Consider the following 21,619-nt stretch of genomic DNA (forward strand, 5'->3'; position numbering starts at 1 on the left):
TACAGACAGACAGACAACCTAGCCTGCTTCCAGTAACTTTGTTGCGGGGTAACAATTAAGATTTACCCAAAAGGCTGGTGAGCTTATTCAATGGTGAAGGGTCCATCGTCCGTCTGGCGCCTGTCAACATTTCCTTTAAATTCCTACTAGTCCTGAAAGCCTGAATGGATTTTGATAAAATTTGGTCTGAATCATTATTTGGTAAAGAAAATCTGATATTGTATAAATGAATTTTGAACCATTGTTGGCAGCTCAAAAGCAGGAAAACCTTTTTTTAAATATATCTTGAATTAGAATATTTCGGTATAATTACCCAAATATCCAAGTGAGCGATACAGGCCCTCTGGGCTTCTTGTTTCATGTAACACAAAACCAATGCAATTAATAAATAATCAAGATTTTATTAATAAATATTCAAATTGAATGTGATATTAAGGGACTTTGATAATCCAACAGATTGTGACTAAGGAATATTTTAGTGCCAACCTTGATTGTAATTTCTGCTGGACAAAACCATACATCATATTGTACCAACACCCATATCTCATGTAATTATAGACCTGTGAGCATCGGAGTAAGGCATCCAACGTCCAATGACCTTACATCTCGATGTTATGAATACATAAAAATCCAAACAATAATGATAGGATTATCAACATGAAAAAATACACTGCTTCTTCATTTTAATTCCTAGTTAGTTCTATATGGAACTAGGACCCGGCCTGAATTTCCTCACCATTAAATCATCAAGAGGACTGCTAAGCCTAAAATGGGTGTGGATTCCTTAACTGAAAAAAAGTGAAATATATATCTAAATAAGCCATGAAGCAACAAAACTTCAGAAACGCTCATAATAACACAAAGACTTAAAAAAAAAATCATTCCACATCTACAATGATGAGAATCAAACCAAATGTAAACAAGCAGGTTGCTGGAGGTTTAACAAAAACACATCTTCAGCACTTTTAACAAAAAATACATCAAAAAGATAATCAAATACAGAAAATACACGGACATTCAGTGTATGACCAAAAATAATAATAACTATGAACCCATCCAAGATTTTGTATTTTGACTGAAAGTAAACGAATTAAAGGAAACCCCCAGTGACTGTATATATACTGCTTCAACCCAGATAGCATGACTACGTTGGGCCAACGTTGGCATATGGTTGTACGGTTGGCCAATGGTTGGCGTTGGTCATACAACGTTGGCCCGACGTTGGCCCAACAACAACTTGTTTTACTCGACAGCAAGTGAAGATAAGTTGGGAACACTACGTTGGCCCAACATTGGCCCCCTGTTATTACATTTCAGTGCTGAATTACCTAGGTTGGTCCAACGTTGGTCCTACGTTGACCCGATGTTGTAAGCCCAAGCAGGTTTACAACAAATTCAAACAAAAGTGATTATCTGTAATCAAAGTTGATATATATATTATCAACCATTTTTAAAAATACACTTCATAAGATTTTTTAATAGTGATTTTTTTTTCAAAATCACTATATAATAAAATGTATTGTTTGCGTGAGAATAACTAATCATAAATTAAAGTCTTTTATACTGTAGTAAAACAGGAACAAGGGCATAAATGTTTTGGAAAATATTTTAGTGGCCGGTTTAAGGATGCCATTATCTATGCATGTTTACTGCCCACAAAACTGGGTCAGCGCTTCTCACAGCAAGGGTCGGACCAGTTCCCTTGGTAACCGTGACATCTGATACTAGGGATGGTCAAGCTGCCTGCAGATGTTACATTCTTATCAGGGACCTTGTCCGAGCTGTTCAACTGGTTGTACACAGTACAGTGCTATTTCGACTTACACAGAAGATATTTGGATTAATCACGAGGAAGAAAGAGAGCATTTCTTTGATCAAAAGACAATGTAAGTAGGCTATATGATTTGCTTTTTAATTATATGTTTCAATTCCTGAAGTAATTTTAGTATATTAATTAATTCCACAAGACCACCTGCCGTACGTACACTACCGTACGTACACTTTTGCTTGCTAGATATCGGGGTCATAAAGTTTTCAGAATTTATTTTTCATTTCTTGCACACACACACATATATGCTAAGTATATTTATCTACAAAATTTGTGTAGCTGTTCCATGTCAGATCGTTTGTAATTCCCTTGTTTCTTGATCAAGGGGCAAATTGCCTCGAAAATACTTGTCTGTACTGTCGTTATTACTACTTAAAAAATTTCATATATATATATAATCTATATATAATAATGTAAATTACTTTAATGCCATAATGCCATAACTGCAGAAATGTCCAGGTTAGCAATTCAGGCCATCTGTGCCGCTTGATTTTTACATTCTGTGTAGATTTGATATATTGTTTATTTATTCCAACAGCTACAGTAAGGAAGAACCGCCTGTGTGCGACAGCAACAGATTCGGAAATTGCAGCAATTGCAAAAGATTGGTTCAGATTTGCTTGTGATCGCGATGGTGGCAGGAAAAGGAGAGAGGAACAAAAAAGGGCACAACAGGCAGCTACACAAGTGTACTGCAACTATCAATGCTATGCTTAGTGACAATTCCGAACAGGACTGATCTGGGACAGATAACCAAAATTAACATCTGATAATCATTTATCAGTTTTGATTCTTTATAATGATACAATAACATACTGTATTCAAAACTGTTGATTGTAAAAGAGAATAATGTACATTCAATCACTGTATTGTCATCATATACAAATAAATTGTAAAGCACTTGCCAATATGACAACTGATTAATTTTTATGTTGCCAGCATTACACATAAGCATCACTTTATCTACTGTTTGTTACGTTGGGCCAATGTTGGGCCTATGAAGGTGAAACCAATAGTTGGAAATACACACTTGAAACCAACGATGGGCCAACACGTTGGGCCAACGATGGGCCGATGAGCAAAATTACATTGGGCCAACGTAGTTTGCCAACATTGGCCCTACGTAGTCAACATCTGTGGGCCAACGTTGGCCCAACGTAGTCATGCTATCTGGGAAATTGACTATGAGAGAATTTAGATTACTGCATTGCTGAACAATTAACATACAGAGAATCTGTGCCTTGTGCCTGTTCCATGCCAAATTAAAGTGAGAAACAAAAAATAACATTCTTCAAAATGATACACATGTAGACTATATTCAGAATTTTTCGAGTTTTTATGTTTAAATGAAGTTTAAAGTTAATGAATAATTACTAAGATTATTAATGAGACTGCATCTGTCCTCTCACATGAAAACAAACACTTCTGGGTGTAATCAGTCCTCACTTTGACAGGCATCGGTGTGACAGAAAATCGAACAAAAGAAATTAAGCATGAATAAATCGAGCTGTGGAAACCGGAGGTAAGATGGGAAAACTTCAACTTGAGAGGAAGATAAACTGAGGCCTGCTGTTTGACATTTAGAACACCCTTTACCCCTAATGTTGAGATTTGCAACATTAATTAAAATCGGATCTCTCATTTCACTCCAATATCGAGTGTATTATAGTGTAGCGTACAGAGTGAAAGTGCAGATCTAGACATGATTTTAAACTGAGATTTGTCTATATCACCAAATGAGAGAGGGTGAGAGTGGGGTATTTTCTGTCTTGCCCCTGAAGCGGGGTGTGTCTGTTTTTCTCATTCTCAATAAGGAATTTTTGGTAAAAAATACTGTATCTACATGTAATTTTATTTGCTTTTATCCCAGTTTTAATGTTCGGAGCTGTTTTCTGCTACATGTAGGTGATTACAGGGTTAGCACAGACTACAATAATTTTAGTCATGATGCACACAATCTTTGAAAACCACAAACAAAACCAACTATATCATGTACATGTATATTCATTACTTAAACCAGAACTACAATGTATTCAGTTATTAAAAATTATATTCATGATGATAAATTCAACTCCCTAATGGTGATTTATAAGATATAGTCTGGAAAAACCGTTTGTGTCATTTTCCCTTTCTGATTTCCTTTGGTGTCAAATACATTCATGTAAGATAAAACAGGCTTTCATGGTGAAAAACTTTGATGATTGACCTGAAAGGGTTAAGGAATGTAGTGCTAGGCAAATTGGTAGACTGAAACAATTGCCAGTCCCATGCATGCAATTCTATTTTTAATTCTATTGGTTATAGCAAATATATTCTGAAATTCAAGCATTCAAATAAATACACATTTTCAGTATTTCTAGCATTGCACGCTCTGATTTTATAGAATACAAAAAAGTTTAAAATATCTACTTTTTTTTTGTAAACACTTCATATATCTTAAAATTTCAACACTGATCTGAGACAGTGTGCCTACATGTAAATATGATCAACTTACTTTTAACAAAACACTTTAATGCTGAAAGACCATCAATGCTAACTGGATTTCTACTAATGTATTGTACTGTTCTGTCACACATCAACATTAAAGTAAAAGATTATATACAACCAGGATTGTACAAAATAGAACTGCATAGTTATAACATGCACACACAGCTACGAAATGTAACATAATTCATTCATGACACCGGGCAGTTGTGCTGAAGAATCTCCATCTAATTAAACAAATAATTAAATATAGCTTGCAATTGGTTCTAAAGTACCATTCCAACAGCAAAAAAGGGAGATTTATTCTAGCTTATTAGATCTGGTGAGATGGTTTACTAGTCATCAGTGAAATACTATAAGAATGTATGAAAATAGTTACACATATTCTACTATAAAAAGTATCTGAAATACCTTTCAAAATAGCTGAACATATTTGATACATGTCATTGGACCATAACATAATTGATATGTAATTTTTGGCAAGGGTTGACTACATTCAGATGTCCTATATAGATATTACACCAAATGTTGTCTAACGGTCAGTTACATTTAACCGTCTGTTTGGAGCCGATTGATAAATGGTAAACCAAATATTAGAAGATCACATGTATTCCAATGGAAGACTAGCTAGGTAACAGGTGTCCAATGGTTAACAAGGTTACAAGTGTCCATTGGTAGACTAGCTTACATGTGTCCAATGGTAGACCAGCTTACAGGTGTCCAATGGTAGACAAAGTTACAGAGGTCCAATGGTTGACTTGGTCATAGGTGTCCAATAGTTAACTTTAAATTGTCACAGGTGTCCAATGGTAGAACAGGTTAGATGTGTCCAATAACAGACTAAATTTATTAAGGATCACAGTATCAGTGGTAGGGATCACGGTCTCTGCGTGTTGTACGCGCCGGAGTTCTCTGCAAAATAGTGTGAAATATGATAAATCGTCAGTTTGTTTTCATAAATTTCTGTTGTTTATGTTGATCTTTGTCTGAAAATGTTCCCCATCCTTTGATATTTGAGAAATATTTCAAAAAGGCCATCCTGTGTATTGAAATAATAATCACATTATCTTAATATTCATGCTATTGAAAAACTGTAAGAGTTGACAGTACTTAGAATATAAAGATAAGGCTCCGAAAATCCAATATCAAACAACGCTGTACATATACATTGTATTAAGATGTTTATGCGAAATCCCCATGACTGTTACAAATGTCTAGCATGTGGTCTTGCATTCACTGTTTGTGGAGGGGGTAGTAAACTTTTCTCAAATAGCTGGTAAAGGGAATTAAGGGAAATTACATTTTCAAGTATCTTTTGTTGAAATGTCAATGCAAAGAATTCAAACATGGTTAGATTATCAGTGTTGGGTTGCAGTTTGATGATATGTACATACATATGTTGGCCCAGCTGTCTGACCCCGGCCCCCAGGGGATGATTGGAATGGCCAAAATGGTTAGATTGACAGAAAAGCACAACTTGCATAACTGTTAAGATCGATGGGTCTCTTGTTTTCTAATATATTGTAATTATAAGCTGGTGTGGTTTTTGATCATACAAAGAATAATAATTTACCAATCTGAAACTTAACTAGAACCCTTTTGTATGCCACCTGCTGTATGCCGACTCTTCAAATCCCCACAACTAACAAACAGAAGTTTTTGATAGAAATATAAATTTAATGACACCTTCTCAAACCTAAATTCACCTATCATTGTGTCGACTTATTGTTGTAATCTAACATAATCTTCATAATGTCATAAGAAAAAATGTCCTTACAGTTTAATGTTATGACCTGAAAAACATTTGATTGACACAAAAAAAACCATCCAAATTACATATTTAAACACATCCCTATGCAATATCAGAAAGCGGTAATTAACAGACAAATTGACATTGTAATTACTACAGGCTATCAGCTACTATAAAATCAGATTCAAATTAACACCCATTTGCCCTCATTTATTCCTCTCCATGTACTTATGTATAGAAAATATCCAAGTACATACATTTGAGCGGGTGGTTGTAGAGCTGGAAGTGTTTGCCTGTCCATGAGAGAAAATACCATTTCCTCGGTCACGCCTGGCTGACCCTGGTGTTGTGGACGTTGTGCGAATACCAGATGCCATTATATCCTCAGAGGCCTGAGAGTTTCTGTTAAACATGTGAAATACAAAAATTGAAAACATTGGACAATATACATCTGTCTAAAGTGACCATAAAATACATAAAAATGACAAAATGTTTTTTAAGAAACTGTCAAAATCATAATTGCTGCTGATAAAATCTTACCAAGTTTCAAAGAGATCTGATGAAAAATTAGGAGAGGAGATCTACCAAAAATTAAAGATATTAAGTTGTACAACAAAAAGAAGCTATAAAGCAAAGGGCAATAACTCTTTCGAATATTGCAGAATCAAACATTTGCCTATTTAAGAATATCACATCACAATTATCGAGCCCATATACAATATGGCAAAAATGTCTGTCAAAATTCAAAACAGAGAGAGCTGAGATCTCAGAACTAGATTATAATCCTGACAATTAAAGAACCAATTAAAAAGCATCCTCAGTGTAGATGTGTCAGCTTTTTTGATAAAAATACCGACATCTTAATGGATACAATGGATACAGAAGCCAACATCATAATACTGCCACAATAAATACCTTGCCCTCCTGGCTCCAGCAATATTGTAAGTCCCTAGTGTTGACCTACTGCTTGGTTGGTGGTCAAGTTCCTGCTGGACATCACGAGCTGTCACTGACCCCCTTGATCTCCTGGAGGCTGCAGCAGCATCACTGCCTGTGGATTAGAATGTGTAACACATGTTACCTCAATTACTCTGTTGGAAATTGAGCTAAATGAGCCACTACCTCCATCTTTGATGGAATATCTGCTGGATGTGAAATTTAGGCAAAAAATGACAAAGATTTATTTTTTCAAATTTGACTGCAAAGCACAAAAAAAATAATACAGCATATCATCATGTTGTAACTATTAATTTTCTTAACCATATTTGTCCGATGGAAACACATTAATTTAGCATATAGACAGACATAACATAAAAAGTATTAGCTCTGTTACTAGTGTACCATGTATATCACTACATTACCTGTTACAGTGTACCATGTATATCACTACATTACCTGTTACAGTGTACCATGTATATCACTACATTACCTGTTACAGTGTACCATATATATCACTACATTACCTGTTACAGTGTACCATATATATCACTACATTACCTGTTACAGTGTACCATGTATATCACTACATTACCTGTTACAGTGTACCATGTATATCACTACATTACCTGTTACAGTGTACCATATATATCACTACATTACCTGTTACAGTGTACCATATATATCACTACATTACCTGTTACAGTGTACCATATATATCACTACATTACCTGTTACAGTGTACCATATATATCACTACATTACCTCTGTTACAGTGTACCATATATATCACTACATTACCTGTTACAGTGTACCATATATATCACTACATTACAGTGTACCATATATATCACTACATTACCTGTTAAAGTGTACCATGTATATCACGTCCTACATTACCTGTTAAAGCGTACCATGTATATCACTACATTACCTGTTAAAGTGTACCATGTATATCACTACATTACCTGTTAAAGTGTACCATGTATATCACTACATTACCTGTAACAGTGTACCATATATATCACTACATTACCTGTTACAGTGTACCATATATATCACTACATTACCTGTAACAGTGTACCATATATATCACTACATTACCTGTTACAGTGTACCATATATATCACTACATTACCTGTTACAGTGTACCATATATATCACTACATTACCTGTAACAGTGTACCATATATATCACTACATTACCTGTTACAGTGTACCATGTATATCACTACATTACCTGTTACAGTGTACCATATATATCACTACATTACCTCTGTTACAGGGTACCATATATATCACTACATTACCTGTTACAGTGTACCATATATATCACTACATTACCTGTTACAGTGTACCATATATATTACTACATTACCTGTTAAAGTGTACCATATATATCACTACATTATTACCTCTGCTTGTCTTACTTGTGTCACCGTATAGTAAGCTGGAGGTATTCACATCATACTTGTGAGAAGATCTAGCACCGGGATTGGACACAGAAGGGATACCAATCTGCCTTGTCTGTCTTGAGGAATTCAAATTGTCTTTACTACTTTTTCTTGTGGAAGATGTTGAAGTCACATGACCCAATAGATCATGTGTTGATCTAACAGAACTAGGAGGATCAACTTGAAGGAGACTATCAAGAGTACTTTTAGCAGCAAGGCCCCTTTTTGCCCCTGATTTTCCTGTCCTGGGACGCGGGGACTCATCCTCATCCTCTTCATGTGAGTTTTGCTGTCGAAGTGCCCGACGTTCCGCCCTCTGCTTGTAGGGGTCATCTGCTGCCACACCATATTTCTCTAAGGTAGATTTCAGACGTTGTGAATGTACAGGTAAATTGTTTGAACTTGTTCGTGAGGAGGTACCAGTCTGTTTACGACGATTGTCGGGACTTTCACTTAATATGCTTGCTATATCTGGAGCGGGTTGACGTTTTCTGACACGAGAAGTTTCGTCCACTGTTGGCTGACGTCTGTTGGAGGGATCGGTTTTCCTGGTCATGGAGGGTGTTACCCTTGGTGTGACTGTCTCATTGGCAGTACATACAGCCTAAAATCACCACAACAATATGTAACTTTAAACTTATTATTAGTGATAGTGTAGAAATGTATGGAGTATTTATTATATAAGTGCATTGCCGGACACCAACTGTTGATTGCATTATGCAAGGATATCCAAGAATGCTGGATTTTGTATTTATGGGTCTGAGTACTTCTGAATCACTAATTCTTATTACAGGTGTCACAGTCTAATCTTCTTAATCACAACATTTATGTCATCAATGAAAATGTCATCCTATAAGTTAAATGTTGAAATATTGTGGCCTACAACAAACTGTATGTTGGTTGTTTGGGGTTACTGGCAACAGCAAGGTCATATGATGAAGAAACCAGAATATACTTCATGGAGATAATGCTTTATTTTTCATTTAATTTTTACATCTTCAAGGAACGTTTTTTTCATTACTTAGTATCTTGTGGACAAAATTTAAAATGTTCAGTGCTAAGAGCATGGAAACACCTGTTCGTATCTACATAGATTACTTTAAAGCACAAGGGCTAGACACATTTCTATGATAATAACTCAGAAATATCTTACCCAAGGGTCTGACCCTCAGATCACTTACCCTTGAGTTCAATATTTTCATTCTGTGTCATTAAAGAACATGTTTAATAACTCCTGGGACTAGACATTTGAGGACAAGACTACATTATTTACCTGGTGTTGTACTAAGATTTCATGGGGAAACAACTCCTCACAGAATTCACAGGGCAGTAGAAAATCTTCAGCAAAACCCTCTTCTTCAGGGGAGATCATTTGTTCAAACCTGGAGACAAACAAGCTGGTCATTCCTACTGCTCTAAATGATCATAACGGTAACCTTAAATACGCCATGGTGGGAGATCTTCCACCAAGGGATTGTTCAAAGTGGGAGATTTAAAAGACAACATTTTGTTTTGTGCAGCAATTTTCATCAAATACCGGGTAGTACCCAAAATTACTTAATTAGTCCTAACAGGATAAAGAATTAAACATTTTAAAATACACAATGTCATGTAGATGCCATGGTAAGTGATCATGACATTAAGGAAAAGGTAATTTTGTCTCCATTTTCAATGATCAGTAAATTATTACTTTAAACTATAAGTGGAGATTCAAACCAATTGAGAAATGCTTATTCAAACAATATGACCCAAAGCAGTATTTATATTTGATATTGCAGGAATTTTTGTTTTGTTTTGGTCTAATTTAAGATTTGTTAATCATTTTATCTCAAGTGTATTTTTTCTTCTTTTTTATATCTCTAATTATTTGTTAATCAACTCCCTCTGTTTAAACATGATATAAAAATCAGGAATTTTTAAAGCGATATCTGACTATTCTTTTACTATCACCCATGGCCAATCAAAGATGGTGGTCTGTACAAACACTTTGTTAATGGTCAATATGATGTTTCCATCATTTTCATACATAAACAGTTAGCCACTGCCCTAGTGTTCTGAGGGCCAGACATGATTGACAATAGTAGGCACTGCATGGATACGATACAACCCAGTATATTAGTAATGGCTTGATGTGATGTGGAGGGAGAAATGTTTTGATAACATGAGATTTTGTCTGATGTCACATAAGAAAAGACTTCCTGGGAGAAAGCTTTGAATATTATAAGTCTCCAACAGAGGATGTGAGAGTTGGCAACCATTGCTATTTAGATTAAGAAAAATGCTGATAACAATAAAAGAGTAAGAAATATACAAACAAACTGTTGCAATATTAACAGTTAATTAACAAAGTCTGTGAAGTTGCCACACGCAGTACATTTATAAAGATAAGCCTTCCGATTTAGAGAATACCTACCACTGTTGTGGAGGGGAGGCGTCAGGGACGAGGTTATTGATGATTGGCGGGGGATGTCTGGTCTCTGGGGCTGCCCCTCTGAATCGGTTGTCTTCAGTTCGGTCCTGAATTGGGGTTTCTGAGGAAGCTGCATGGGGCATCAAAGAACTTAGAGGGTCGTCTATACAGTTACTCTGAAAATGAATAAAACTGCTTAAAATACCTACAGGGTACACAAAATATAACTGTTTTATCAAGAATATCTCTCTCAACAGACCAGGATTACTGGTATTGCGCAGAGCCAGGATATCCATATTGCTATATATATAGAATAGGAATAATTGAAATAAAATATGCAAAGCTATGGTGCAAGCAAACATGTCAGAGAAAAATGACAATATACATATTTAGCTCAGCATTTAAATGTATGGCAACCTGGGCCAATCTACTTCCATACTACGTACCATATTGTTGATATTTCATGGATCACTGACTATAACATGTACATGATTAATCTGATACAGACAATAAAAAGGTTCTTAAATGACATGTTATGATATAAAAGTAATTCACATTAGGTATTACTTATTTGCATTCAGTAATAAGAGATGTCCTATATTTTAACAATAGATACCTTGATTAATTAAGTGTCCTATATTTTAACAATAGATACCTTGATTAATTAAGTGTCCTATATTTTAACAATAGATACCTTGATTAATTAAGTGTCCTATATTTTAACAATAGATACCTTGATTAATCAAGTGTAACGATTTCACCCAGGCATGGACCACAAAAATTCCTTCACTTGTTAAGGTGTGGATTAAAAGTACCACATTCTCTATTTCTTGACCTATAATTACAATCCTTTAGTAGGACATCAATATATACCTGATGTATGACTAGGTCATCTACAGGTATGGCCTGGCCACAGAACTCACAAGGTAACACAGAGAGATCTGAATAAGAGAAATACAATATGAACACTGAATTAAACAACAAAATGCATTTCTTTATTGTGTTAAGGCTAGGTAATGGTCACCTATACAAGTACATGTACAGATGATTTGGTACTCTAAATATTGAATTCTATAATATTTATTATCAATGAAAAGCAATCCTTTAAACTTAGTCTAAAATGTTTCTCCTAGTAATTTTGGGCAAAACACTGAGCTCTTGTCCAACATGCATCAGTGTTATACGGTATACAAAATTTAATGTATATCCTGTTGATTAATGATTTGATCTGAATTATTGATCATTACAATTTTATATTCAAAAGCAGACAGAATATGAACATACCTCCAAAACTTGAGTGTAAGTTTGCTGGATTTCCGAAGCTGTCCTCGTAGAGAGGACTGTCTGGGGTGAGTGAGACCCGAGGTTTGTCTATGGTCCGTATGTACTGGTCTATACCGTCGTCAGTGTGAAGGTCATCTGACAAAGCCATAGCCAGAAGTCTGTCCTGTTCTTCGTTGTAGGCCGACCCTGACTGGCTACTGCTCGCTTGTTCTTTAGACCAAAATGATATACAAAATAAGTACATGTAACACCATACCTAGTTAAATCTTTTGAGAAGGATATATAATTACTCAATAATACATTGGAACAATAATATTAGCTTATCATTACTTTGATTTCTGGATGAATAGATATAATATTATGCATTGTACACAATTTACACTGTACAAATTGAGTATACTATACAAAACCTTTAACTGTGCACATGCAATACTAACAAGAGGCCCATGGGTCTTAACGGTCACCTGAGTTTTGATATATTTCAGCATGTTTGACCCCTGGGACCTTGAATGAAGGTTAAGGTCATTCATTTGAAATAAAAAATTATAGCCCTTTACCCATGAATACTACAAACCCAATATCATGTATCTGGGCCTCTTGGTTATCAAGAAGAAGTTGTTTAGATATTTTAGCATATTTGACCCCTGTGACCTTGAATGGAGGTTAAGATCATCCATTTGAACAAACTTGGTACCCCTTCATCCCAGCAATTACTACAGACCTAATATTGGGTCTCTGGGCCTTTTGGTTGTCAAGAAGAAGCCATTTAAAGATTTTAGCATATTTTACTCCTGTGACCTTGAATGAAAGTCAAGGTCATTGATCTGAACAAACTTGGTAGCCCTTTATCCCAGCATGCTACAGACCTTATATTAGGTCTTTAGGCCTTTTGGTTTGGTTATCAAGAAGTCATTTAAAGATTTTAGCATATTTGACCCCTGTGGCCTTAAACGAAGGTCAAGGTCATCAATTTGAACAAACTTGGTACCCCTTCATTTCAGCATGCTACAGACCAAATATCAGGTCTCTGGGCCTGTTGGTAACTGAGAAGAAGTTGAAAATGTAAATTGTTTACATCGGACAACGCACAATGCACGCAGGACGACTGACGCCGCTGGACAAAAGGCAATTGCAATAGGTCAACTGAGACTTCATCTCAAGTGGGGCCGTGGTGGCCGAGTGGTTAAGGTGTCCCGACACTTTATCACTAGCCCTCCACCTCTGGGTTGCGAGTTCGAAACCTACGTTGGGCAGTTGCCAGGTACTGACCATAGGCCGGTGGTTTTTCCCCGGGTACCCGAGGTCCTCCACCTCCAAAACCTGGCACGTCCTTAAATGACCCTGGCTGTTAATAGGACGTTAAACAAAAAACAAACAAACCAAATCATCTCAAGTAAACTTAAAATTACCTCTTAGTCTGTTAAGATCAGATTTCTTATTTTTGTCATTGGATTTTTTTCCTGTTGCCTTTTTAGTTTTTTCTGTTTCCCTATGACGACTCCCAAGGGTACTTGGTCCTTCTGCTGCTCCACTGATTTCAGGCTTTGTTAAAATCCTCTGGATCTCCTTAAACTCAAAAGAATTGATATTCCCTGAACCAAACAACATGTCATCTGGAAATGCGGCCCCAATTTCTTCACCATTACCTGTCGGTTCGTTGGACACCCGTCTGTTGACCTCCCTGCTATTAGTTGGTTTTGGTTGTGGATATGTACAATTACTGTCCTCATGTTTAACCTGATCTTTGATCATAATATACTGGCCACAGCGAGCACATGGCTCTGTCCTTGTACCGCAATAGCCCAAGTGTGCCTCAAGTTCCTGTTGTGCTACATCCATTTCACAATAAGCACACTTCATTTGACGTTTTGGACATTCTTGCTCCTGTGAACAAAAACAAGGAAAGATTTGTATAAATAAATTCAATTTCATTTTCACTACTTTCTGACAAAAGCAACTTAATATCTTTCAGATTTATTCATTAATTATCTTTTAGAAATTATGATATATCACAGATTCAATCAAAAAGCTTTAAAGATTTTTCCAAAGTATATACAGGTATACAGGCAGGTGAGTAAAAACCTTTATTTCTATTTTACCTCATGCTTTTCCAAATCCATTTTCTGGACTGCCTGGTTACATTTTGCACAGTTGATTTTGGCATGGCTTTCCTCAAAGTGGACATCCATCTCGGCCTTGGGGATAGGCTCCTGACAGTGTGTACACAGCGAGATGTGCCGTCGACAATGCATTTCATGCATCATAAAATTTGCGGCATTGATCTCCCTCTTGCTGCAAAATATAGTTTATTTGTATTGGTAGCAGACTGGGTGTCATGACTGGATGTGCTATCTCAATGTCGTTCTACATGTATATATGTATAGCTAGCTGAATCATGGTTACAGTTAATACTTTTTGTAAATTATGAAGTACCCTCAGTTGCTTGGAATTCAGCTTTGCAAGCACCCAAAAAAATCACATTCCATGCATATGTCTGCTAGTGATTAACTTCATTAAAATTCATACCCTGGTATATTCACAAAATATACTACACAATATTTGATGGCAATTATTTTCAAAACACTGTGAAGTGTCAACATACAAGGAGCTGCCAAGCGTGGCATCATTATCCCCAGTGCCCAGCTACATGTTGATACAAATCCCAAATATGATATACATACACCGGTATAACAATTTGTGACGTCACACAATTATGTGCCGCTAGTGTGCACCTGAAAGTCTAATACAGTGAAATGCCAGTGCAAAATATAACATCTTCCTTTATCAATAACCAAGTTATATAATTTACTTGCATCTCCTCAACTTCACCATTTTTATATTTATGATATATATTATACATCAACCTTATAGTAAGAGTTTATACAGGGCTGAAAGTGGCGCCTATTTTAGTGGCCATGGCGCTTTAAATTTACCATTGGCGACCAGTTATTGACCTAAAGGCGCCTGCATGATGGCCACTAAAAAAATTCTGTAAATTTGCGATTTGGTTAATCTTTTAAAGGTTACAGTCAATGCTGAAATGATGTTCACAATCAAAAATGTTATAGAGATGTTATACTGATCTAAAGAATTAAAAAGAGTTTTTTTTCTCAAATTTATGACAACTAGCTATATATATAGGCAACTAACTTTTCCAATTGGTGCCTAGATTCTATGACTTGGTAGTCAAATAGCTGGCCACCTGGTAAAAATATCTACTTTGAGCCCTATTCTATCTTTATGTAGATCCTGTGTGTTCCACTGTTAATATCTGAGTTTGGTATTGTCTATAACTAATTTAAGCAACACTCTGTACACTCCCGAGTTATACAAGTCACAAGAAATCAAAACAAGAGCTGTTGGAGAACAGCATAGCTCGTCTCGTAAATATTTGTCAATAAATAATTCAAGTATATTAATTGGTATGGTTTCGCAAAATGCATTAATAATATTTAAATTGGTTACTTGATCAGATTGTGTTTTGTGTTTTCATGCAATTTTCAAAACCATACCAATTTATATATATGTGTGAATTATTTACCGGTATTGACAATTATTCGGGAGACAAGCTATGCTGTTGTAGATTGAATACATATATATTAAATACAAATGTAATTGCTTTTGGACACATTTCTTCAATTATTTGATAAAATATTATCCTAATGAGAGTTGTCTCCCTTAAAAAATGTGGACCGATATAAATTGTCTAATGTGAGCATTTTCACATTTTTTTTTTCAGTTTCACTCAAAGAAGGGATAGTGTAACTCCAGAGGGACTCTATTGCCAAATATCAGCACCCTAGTACAATTATAAAGTAATGTATTAATACCTTTCAACACTTAAATTGCTTCAAAAACTTAACACAGAAATATTTTAAGTCCAAAAATTTGAAAAATCTTTTTTTTACCAAAAATTTTTTTTTAGTTTAACTCCAGCAGGGGATAGTTTAACTTCATAGGGACTCTACTGCCCAAAATCGACACCCTAGTAAAATTATTAATTGATGTATTAATACCTTTCAGAAAAATTTCAAAAAACTTTTTTTCTCTAAAAATCTTTTAGTTTAACTCTGGCAGGGGATAGTTTAACCCCTACAGCGACCATATTACCATAAATTACTATGCCTTTCAACACTTGCACCAAAAACTTAACATTTCAAAAACCACCGCCGATGCCGAAGTGACAACATATGCTCTCAGTCTTCTTCGAAGAGACGAGCTAAAAACTGCAGAATTGCATGATGCTACATGTATGTATTATAATATAAGGCAGATAATTTCAAAGAAAACCATGAATTTTAATCACAAATTTGTACTAGAATTTATTGCATGTATGATGTTGATAGTCCAATGGTTATCTGAATTATTTAACTGATTCTGATAAGCAGCTGTTCCGATAAGTGCTACACAGATCTAGAAACATTGTACGAATAAAATTCCATTATTGTTAAGTGGCCAGATGTATAAAGTAACCAGACAAATAATAAAATCATTGTGGTAGCATATTATAGGTATAGTTATATTATATATAATTACTAGCCTATACAGTTACGTATATTTCACACAACTGCCATTTTGACCGCCTCGAAGAATGAAACTTCAAATAACGGGCGTATTTTGAGAAACTATGGATTATGAATGTTGTATGCCAACTTCACTATTGTAAACAACAGGTCTCTGGATTAAAACTAGTTAATATTTCTACATTGTGGTAGCATAGTTTAGCTTTAAAGTTATATCATAAGCATATATATAATACAGTTACGTAATATATATTTTTCACACATCCGCCATTTTGACCACCTCGAAGAATGAAACTTCAAACAACAGTAATCCGTACTTGATTTTGATGTAGATTTCATTCCTTCACAAACAGAAATACATAATCTGCCTATAATTGGTTAGGTTGTTATCTTATATTAAGTGATTTGTTGTCATTTTATACATAGATAAATTCTGACGCTAGATGGGGTAGGAGTAAACTTACATAGGGTCACAATTGCGTTTGACGCATAAGCTAACAAGTAAGAGGCAGAAATAGAAGAGTCTGGTTGAGAGTGATTGAACAGAAAGGTGATGACATAAGACTACAGACCTCTGAAGAGGTCTTTGCCTAAAAAAGGCATAGCTAGGGCACTAACCTAATACATGTACATATGTACATACAGAAAGTTTTGTGGAATTAATTGTAGAATGGTTTCTAAGTTGTAGCTCTGAAAGGAAAATACATGTATATACTATATATAATTTTGTGTTTATTTTACTATGTTAACAGAAAAAATATTAAAAATGAAATGCAATGAAAAGGCATGACTAAGATACTGACCAAATACTCCTATATAAAGAAAGGTTTCAAATTTGTGGAGTTGAAACGAATGGTTTCGAAGTTGTAGCCCAGAATGGAAACTAAACTAATTTTGTGGGTTTTTTTTACTATATATTTCCATGTTAACACAAAAAAAATATAAACTGAAAGGTCGAAATAGCAAAAGGCCCAACTAAGGCACTAACCAAATATATATATAAAGTTTTGTGAAGTTGAGTTGAATGGTTTTGAAGTTATATACAGCCCTTGGACGGACGGAGCCCAATTTACTATCTTAAGCTTCCGCAAATGTGTTTGCATGGGGTAAATTATTATAACTATTACCCATTAATTAGTGGAAAACCTTGATAAGGAAATCCCTTTTTTACGAATTTCAATTATCCAAACTTTTCATGTGCATCCATTACATAATTTACAAAATTTATAACCAAAGATTTACGGAACTTCAAATATTAATAGATTTTGATCATGATCATTATTAATCTATATTTTGCAACATGACAACATGCAACTGATTTATTTCTTTAATCAACTACATTTGAATTTATTTATCATTCATTCATACAAATGAAATCACAAAAATAGTGTGACCTGATCGTGTTCAAGGTTTGCATGTAATTTTAAGTTGAACATCAACAAAAGTTGATAGAATGATTTATCTGAACTTGTAAATCCATATTATTTACTATAGCTTATATTGGTGGAAGTGTTTTTTGGAATAATGGGAGTGTTTATAAATTAATTACATGTAACTATAATTCATGTAATTTTAAGTTGAACATCAACAAAAGTTGATAGAATGATTTATGTGAACTTGAAAATCCATATTATTTACTATAGCTTATATTGGTGGAAGTGTTTTTTGGAATAATGGGAGTGTTTATAAATTAATTACATGTAGTGATGTGTGTCAACTGTCTACTGAACGCACATTACTGTAATTTGACTTTAAATTGATTTGGTACATAAAGGAAAAAATAAAGTATTTACAAATATCATGCCATCCAATCAACAGTATCTGATAATTAACATATTTCAAGACAATCATTAAAAGTACAAGAATAAACTTTAGTTAACACTTCAAACAGCCTTGAGTTTTTATTTTGAAAACGTACATTATACACATAACAGGAAAATTTCACTATAAACTATCAGTTTGTAATTGACCTTTGACTGCGGGGCAATGCTGTTTGCACTTATAACATTCATTTTATTTCAAAATAATTACTACCTGGGTAAATAGTTTAAAGATTAATAATTTGACCTTTGACCTGATGACCTTGACTTTTCGCCCGATACTTTTCCTCATTGGATTACCACATAGAATAAAGTTATTTTTAGTAAATGTTTAACATCCTCATTCCACATTCTACAAGCTACATGTAAAACAATTGATTTTTTTATAATACATATCTAGCAAGTCAAGAAGTCAATGACAGTTCATTATTATAATGGACAAGCGCTGGATAAGCAAAACTTTGTGGTTCCTTGGTACATATACTCAGAGTTCCTCTAGATCTGGCAGAATAGAAACACCTGACTTTTGTCAGAATAATTAAACAACAGTGATAATAAACATGTAACAAGATAAAGTGAATGAAACCCATGGCCAATAAGCCCCAATGTCGGTTACCACATGTCAGCTTACTCCCACAACACACTGTGTAGTTCATTCTGCTGGCATTAAAAGATGTACAAGGTAGCAGGAGCAATATCAGGAATGTATTATATGTATCTGTGGTATGTACAATATTGCACCAAAATAGGAGGCTATTTTTAGCCTAGCTATTACCCTCAATTTTTACCTACACAAAAACATTCTTATTGTGATGTTTTATCACAGCCTGTCAGACATATGTATGGTACGTATCTTGGATCAATGTGAGGTTATAAAACTGTTAATATAATTAAATAACAATTATAGGCAACGGGTATCAATTTTAAACCTAATTAGCTATTATAGATATACATCAATGATGCTGCAAATAATATATATCAGACTAATGATAACAAGGAAGTTAAGCAAGCAACTACCACAAACATTGTAGAAAATTTATTTAGAATTAAAAAAAAAGAAAAACAAAGAAAGGGCCATGATTATAACTTTACTGGTACTTTATGTTAAGACACATTAGCCATTAGCCTGGTATATAGCTCCCATATTAAGTTGATGCTACATACATTATTGATAGAATGCAAAACAGAATACATGTATGTATAAAAATGCCCTATATGTATACTAGGGCGACAGTCTATATGTATTTTATATGGACTTATTATAATTTCTTAATATCGATAGACTGTTGAACCCCTGTACGTGGTAAAAGCTGTTATGTAAACATTTTAACGTTTTATATGAGACATGGCTGGACAGAGATTCTATTAAATTTTAATCTAAACACTGAAACTATTCCCAGTAATAAATAATATCTATTGACTAGTTAAAAACCACTGTTATCATTCCTAGATCTTATCTATATATGTCAGTGTTACCCATACATACGATCAAAAAATATTTAAAACATGTAGATAAATCACTTGTTAGACTAGTTGCAGCAACAGAGGGCAGATAAATACAAATGTCAAATGAAGACATCTATATCTATGGAGTACCCCCCCTTAAAGCCTATCTATTATATATAAGATATAAGAGTGGTTGAACGAGATGTGTTAAATACAAAATGTACAAACCAGGGCAAGTTCAGTTCAGAATGTACATGTATTAGTTAATAGGCTTTACGATGTTAAAAAAAACAACTTCTAAATGTTGTACATAATTGGGAAAATATCCATATTACTTACCAGTTTGAGCAGAACTTCGTGTCAAGTGTTGCGCTTTCTGCCATTGTTTCTGTATGTTACGACGAATAAAAGAAGGTGATAGATAATTACTAAATCCTACATATATACGGCTATATCAAAACAATGCCGTGATTGTCTTCCCAACCACACAATGGACAATGTGAAAGTAGTCGCTGTCCGAAAGAAAGTGGTTCCATGAAAAATGTAAAATTGAAACTAAAAGTGTTGAACCATTCATGACTCATTAAACAGAGCTATTCAAGCTGTTCTTTCCAAATACATAAACAATGGACAGATGAAGACATCGCCACGAAACAATTCTCCTCTGGCATGCTACCTGTCATCGAAGTCAACACAAATATCCGTCAAATAGTGTTGTTAAGGCTATTGTGATTGGTCGTTGCGTATGTTATATTAAATTTGATTGGTTGAAAAGTTGTCAATGATAGCTGACCACATTTCCGGTTCCGGAAGGTTAGCTGGAGTGCACGTGTGTGTGTCAGTGTCAAACAAACAAAATCAAGATGGATAGTTCAATGGAAGCTCAAATGAAGGTAGTACAGGAAATCGAACAAGAGATGTGGCAGGAACTGCATCAAAGGTGACATTTTCTTATGAATTACGCACTGTATGCAAATATTGTATGATGTTAATCATATTGCATACTGAATATTTATTTGCAAGGACACATATAACGCTTACAAATGTACATGCACACAAGAGTTCGTTACAAACCACAGTTGATCATTTGTGTACAAGGGGAGAGTATATGTTATCTAAAGATGACCTTACATATTACTGGTAGATGAGGTATTATTAATTTCCCTTTACTAAGTCTTTAGTCAATTGCAATTGGTTTGGTTTGGTTTATTTGGTTTAACGTCCTATCAACAGCTAAGGTCATTTAAGGACGGCCTCCCGTGCGTGCGACATGCATGCTTGTGGTGAATGCGTATGTGTGTTTTGGGAGGCTGCGGTGTGTTCGTGTTAAGTCTCCTTGTGATAGGCCGGAACTTTTGCCGATTTATAGTGCTACCTCACTGAAGCAGTCAATTGCAAGCTCTCCTGATAGCAATGGTGTTTGGTGAGCAAGGATCGTCTTAGATAAGATAACATATATAAGATAAATTTTATTACCAGTGCAGGACCTTTTGATCCTCTATACCGGACTTCGAAATATGATTATTACAATAAATAAAATCAATAAATTGTGACAACAGTTACAATTCCTATATAATTTCATACTTATAGTTATATAAAAGTTTGTGCTTTTCCCAATGATTATCTAGTCTGTTTTTGAAAGAATTTGCTGTTGGTGCTAGGACAACATGTTCTGGAAGATCGT

The 21,619-nt window shown here is 34.8% G+C and overlaps 2 protein-coding genes across 3 annotated transcripts; one reads left to right on the plus strand and one right to left on the minus strand.

Annotated features, from left to right (window-relative positions):
- Positions 1-385: 385 nt before the first annotated feature.
- On the minus strand, positions 386-20,627 carry LOC117332771 (TRAF-type zinc finger domain-containing protein 1-like). 2 transcript variants are annotated; one of them, XM_033891802.1, is made up of 11 exons: positions 20,275-20,627; positions 14,246-14,438; positions 13,556-14,030; positions 12,147-12,356; positions 11,736-11,803; positions 10,866-11,038; positions 9,726-9,834; positions 8,429-9,056; positions 6,978-7,113; positions 6,320-6,464; positions 386-5,224 (listed from the first exon to the last, which is right to left on the minus strand). In XM_033891802.1, the coding sequence occupies exons 1-11, from the start codon at positions 20,316-20,318 to the stop codon at positions 5,177-5,179; spliced, it is 2,229 nt and encodes a 742-aa protein (XP_033747693.1). In that variant the 5' UTR covers positions 20,319-20,627; the 3' UTR covers positions 386-5,176. The 2 variants fall into 2 exon arrangements, with proteins under 2 accessions (XP_033747693.1, XP_033747692.1); XM_033891801.1 differs by having other exon boundaries at positions 8,414-9,056.
- Positions 1,613-4,014, plus strand: LOC117332773. Its single transcript, XM_033891805.1, has 2 exons — positions 1,613-1,886; positions 2,367-4,014. Exons 1-2 carry the CDS (start codon positions 1,643-1,645, stop codon positions 2,543-2,545), a joined length of 423 nt encoding a protein of 140 aa, XP_033747696.1. The 5' UTR covers positions 1,613-1,642; the 3' UTR covers positions 2,546-4,014.
- Positions 20,628-21,619: the final 992 nt, after the last annotated feature.

The sequence above is a fragment of the Pecten maximus genome, chromosome 8 (assembly GCF_902652985.1).
Source record: "Pecten maximus chromosome 8, xPecMax1.1, whole genome shotgun sequence".
Taxonomy (NCBI): Eukaryota; Metazoa; Mollusca; class Bivalvia; order Pectinida; family Pectinidae; genus Pecten; species Pecten maximus.

Bases quoted from the DNA above. Each gene is read 5' to 3' on its own strand.
- LOC117332771 (XM_033891801.1), bottom strand. From the start codon at position 20,318: ATGGCAGAAAGCGCAACACTTGACACGAAGTTCTGCTCAAACTG. The intron at 14,439-20,274 runs GTAAGTAATATG...TATATTTTGCAG, and splicing joins ACGAAGTTCTGCTCAAACTG to CAAGAGGGAGATCAATGCCG. The intron at 7,114-8,413 runs GTAATAATGTAG...TCTAATCCACAG, and splicing joins CACAAGTAAGACAAGCAGAG to GCAGTGATGCTGCTGCAGCC.
- LOC117332773 (XM_033891805.1), top strand. From the start codon at position 1,643: ATGTTTACTGCCCACAAAACTGGGTCAGCGCTTCTCACAGCAAGGGTC. The intron at 1,887-2,366 runs GTAAGTAGGCTA...TTATTCCAACAG, and splicing joins TTCTTTGATCAAAAGACAAT to CTACAGTAAGGAAGAACCGC.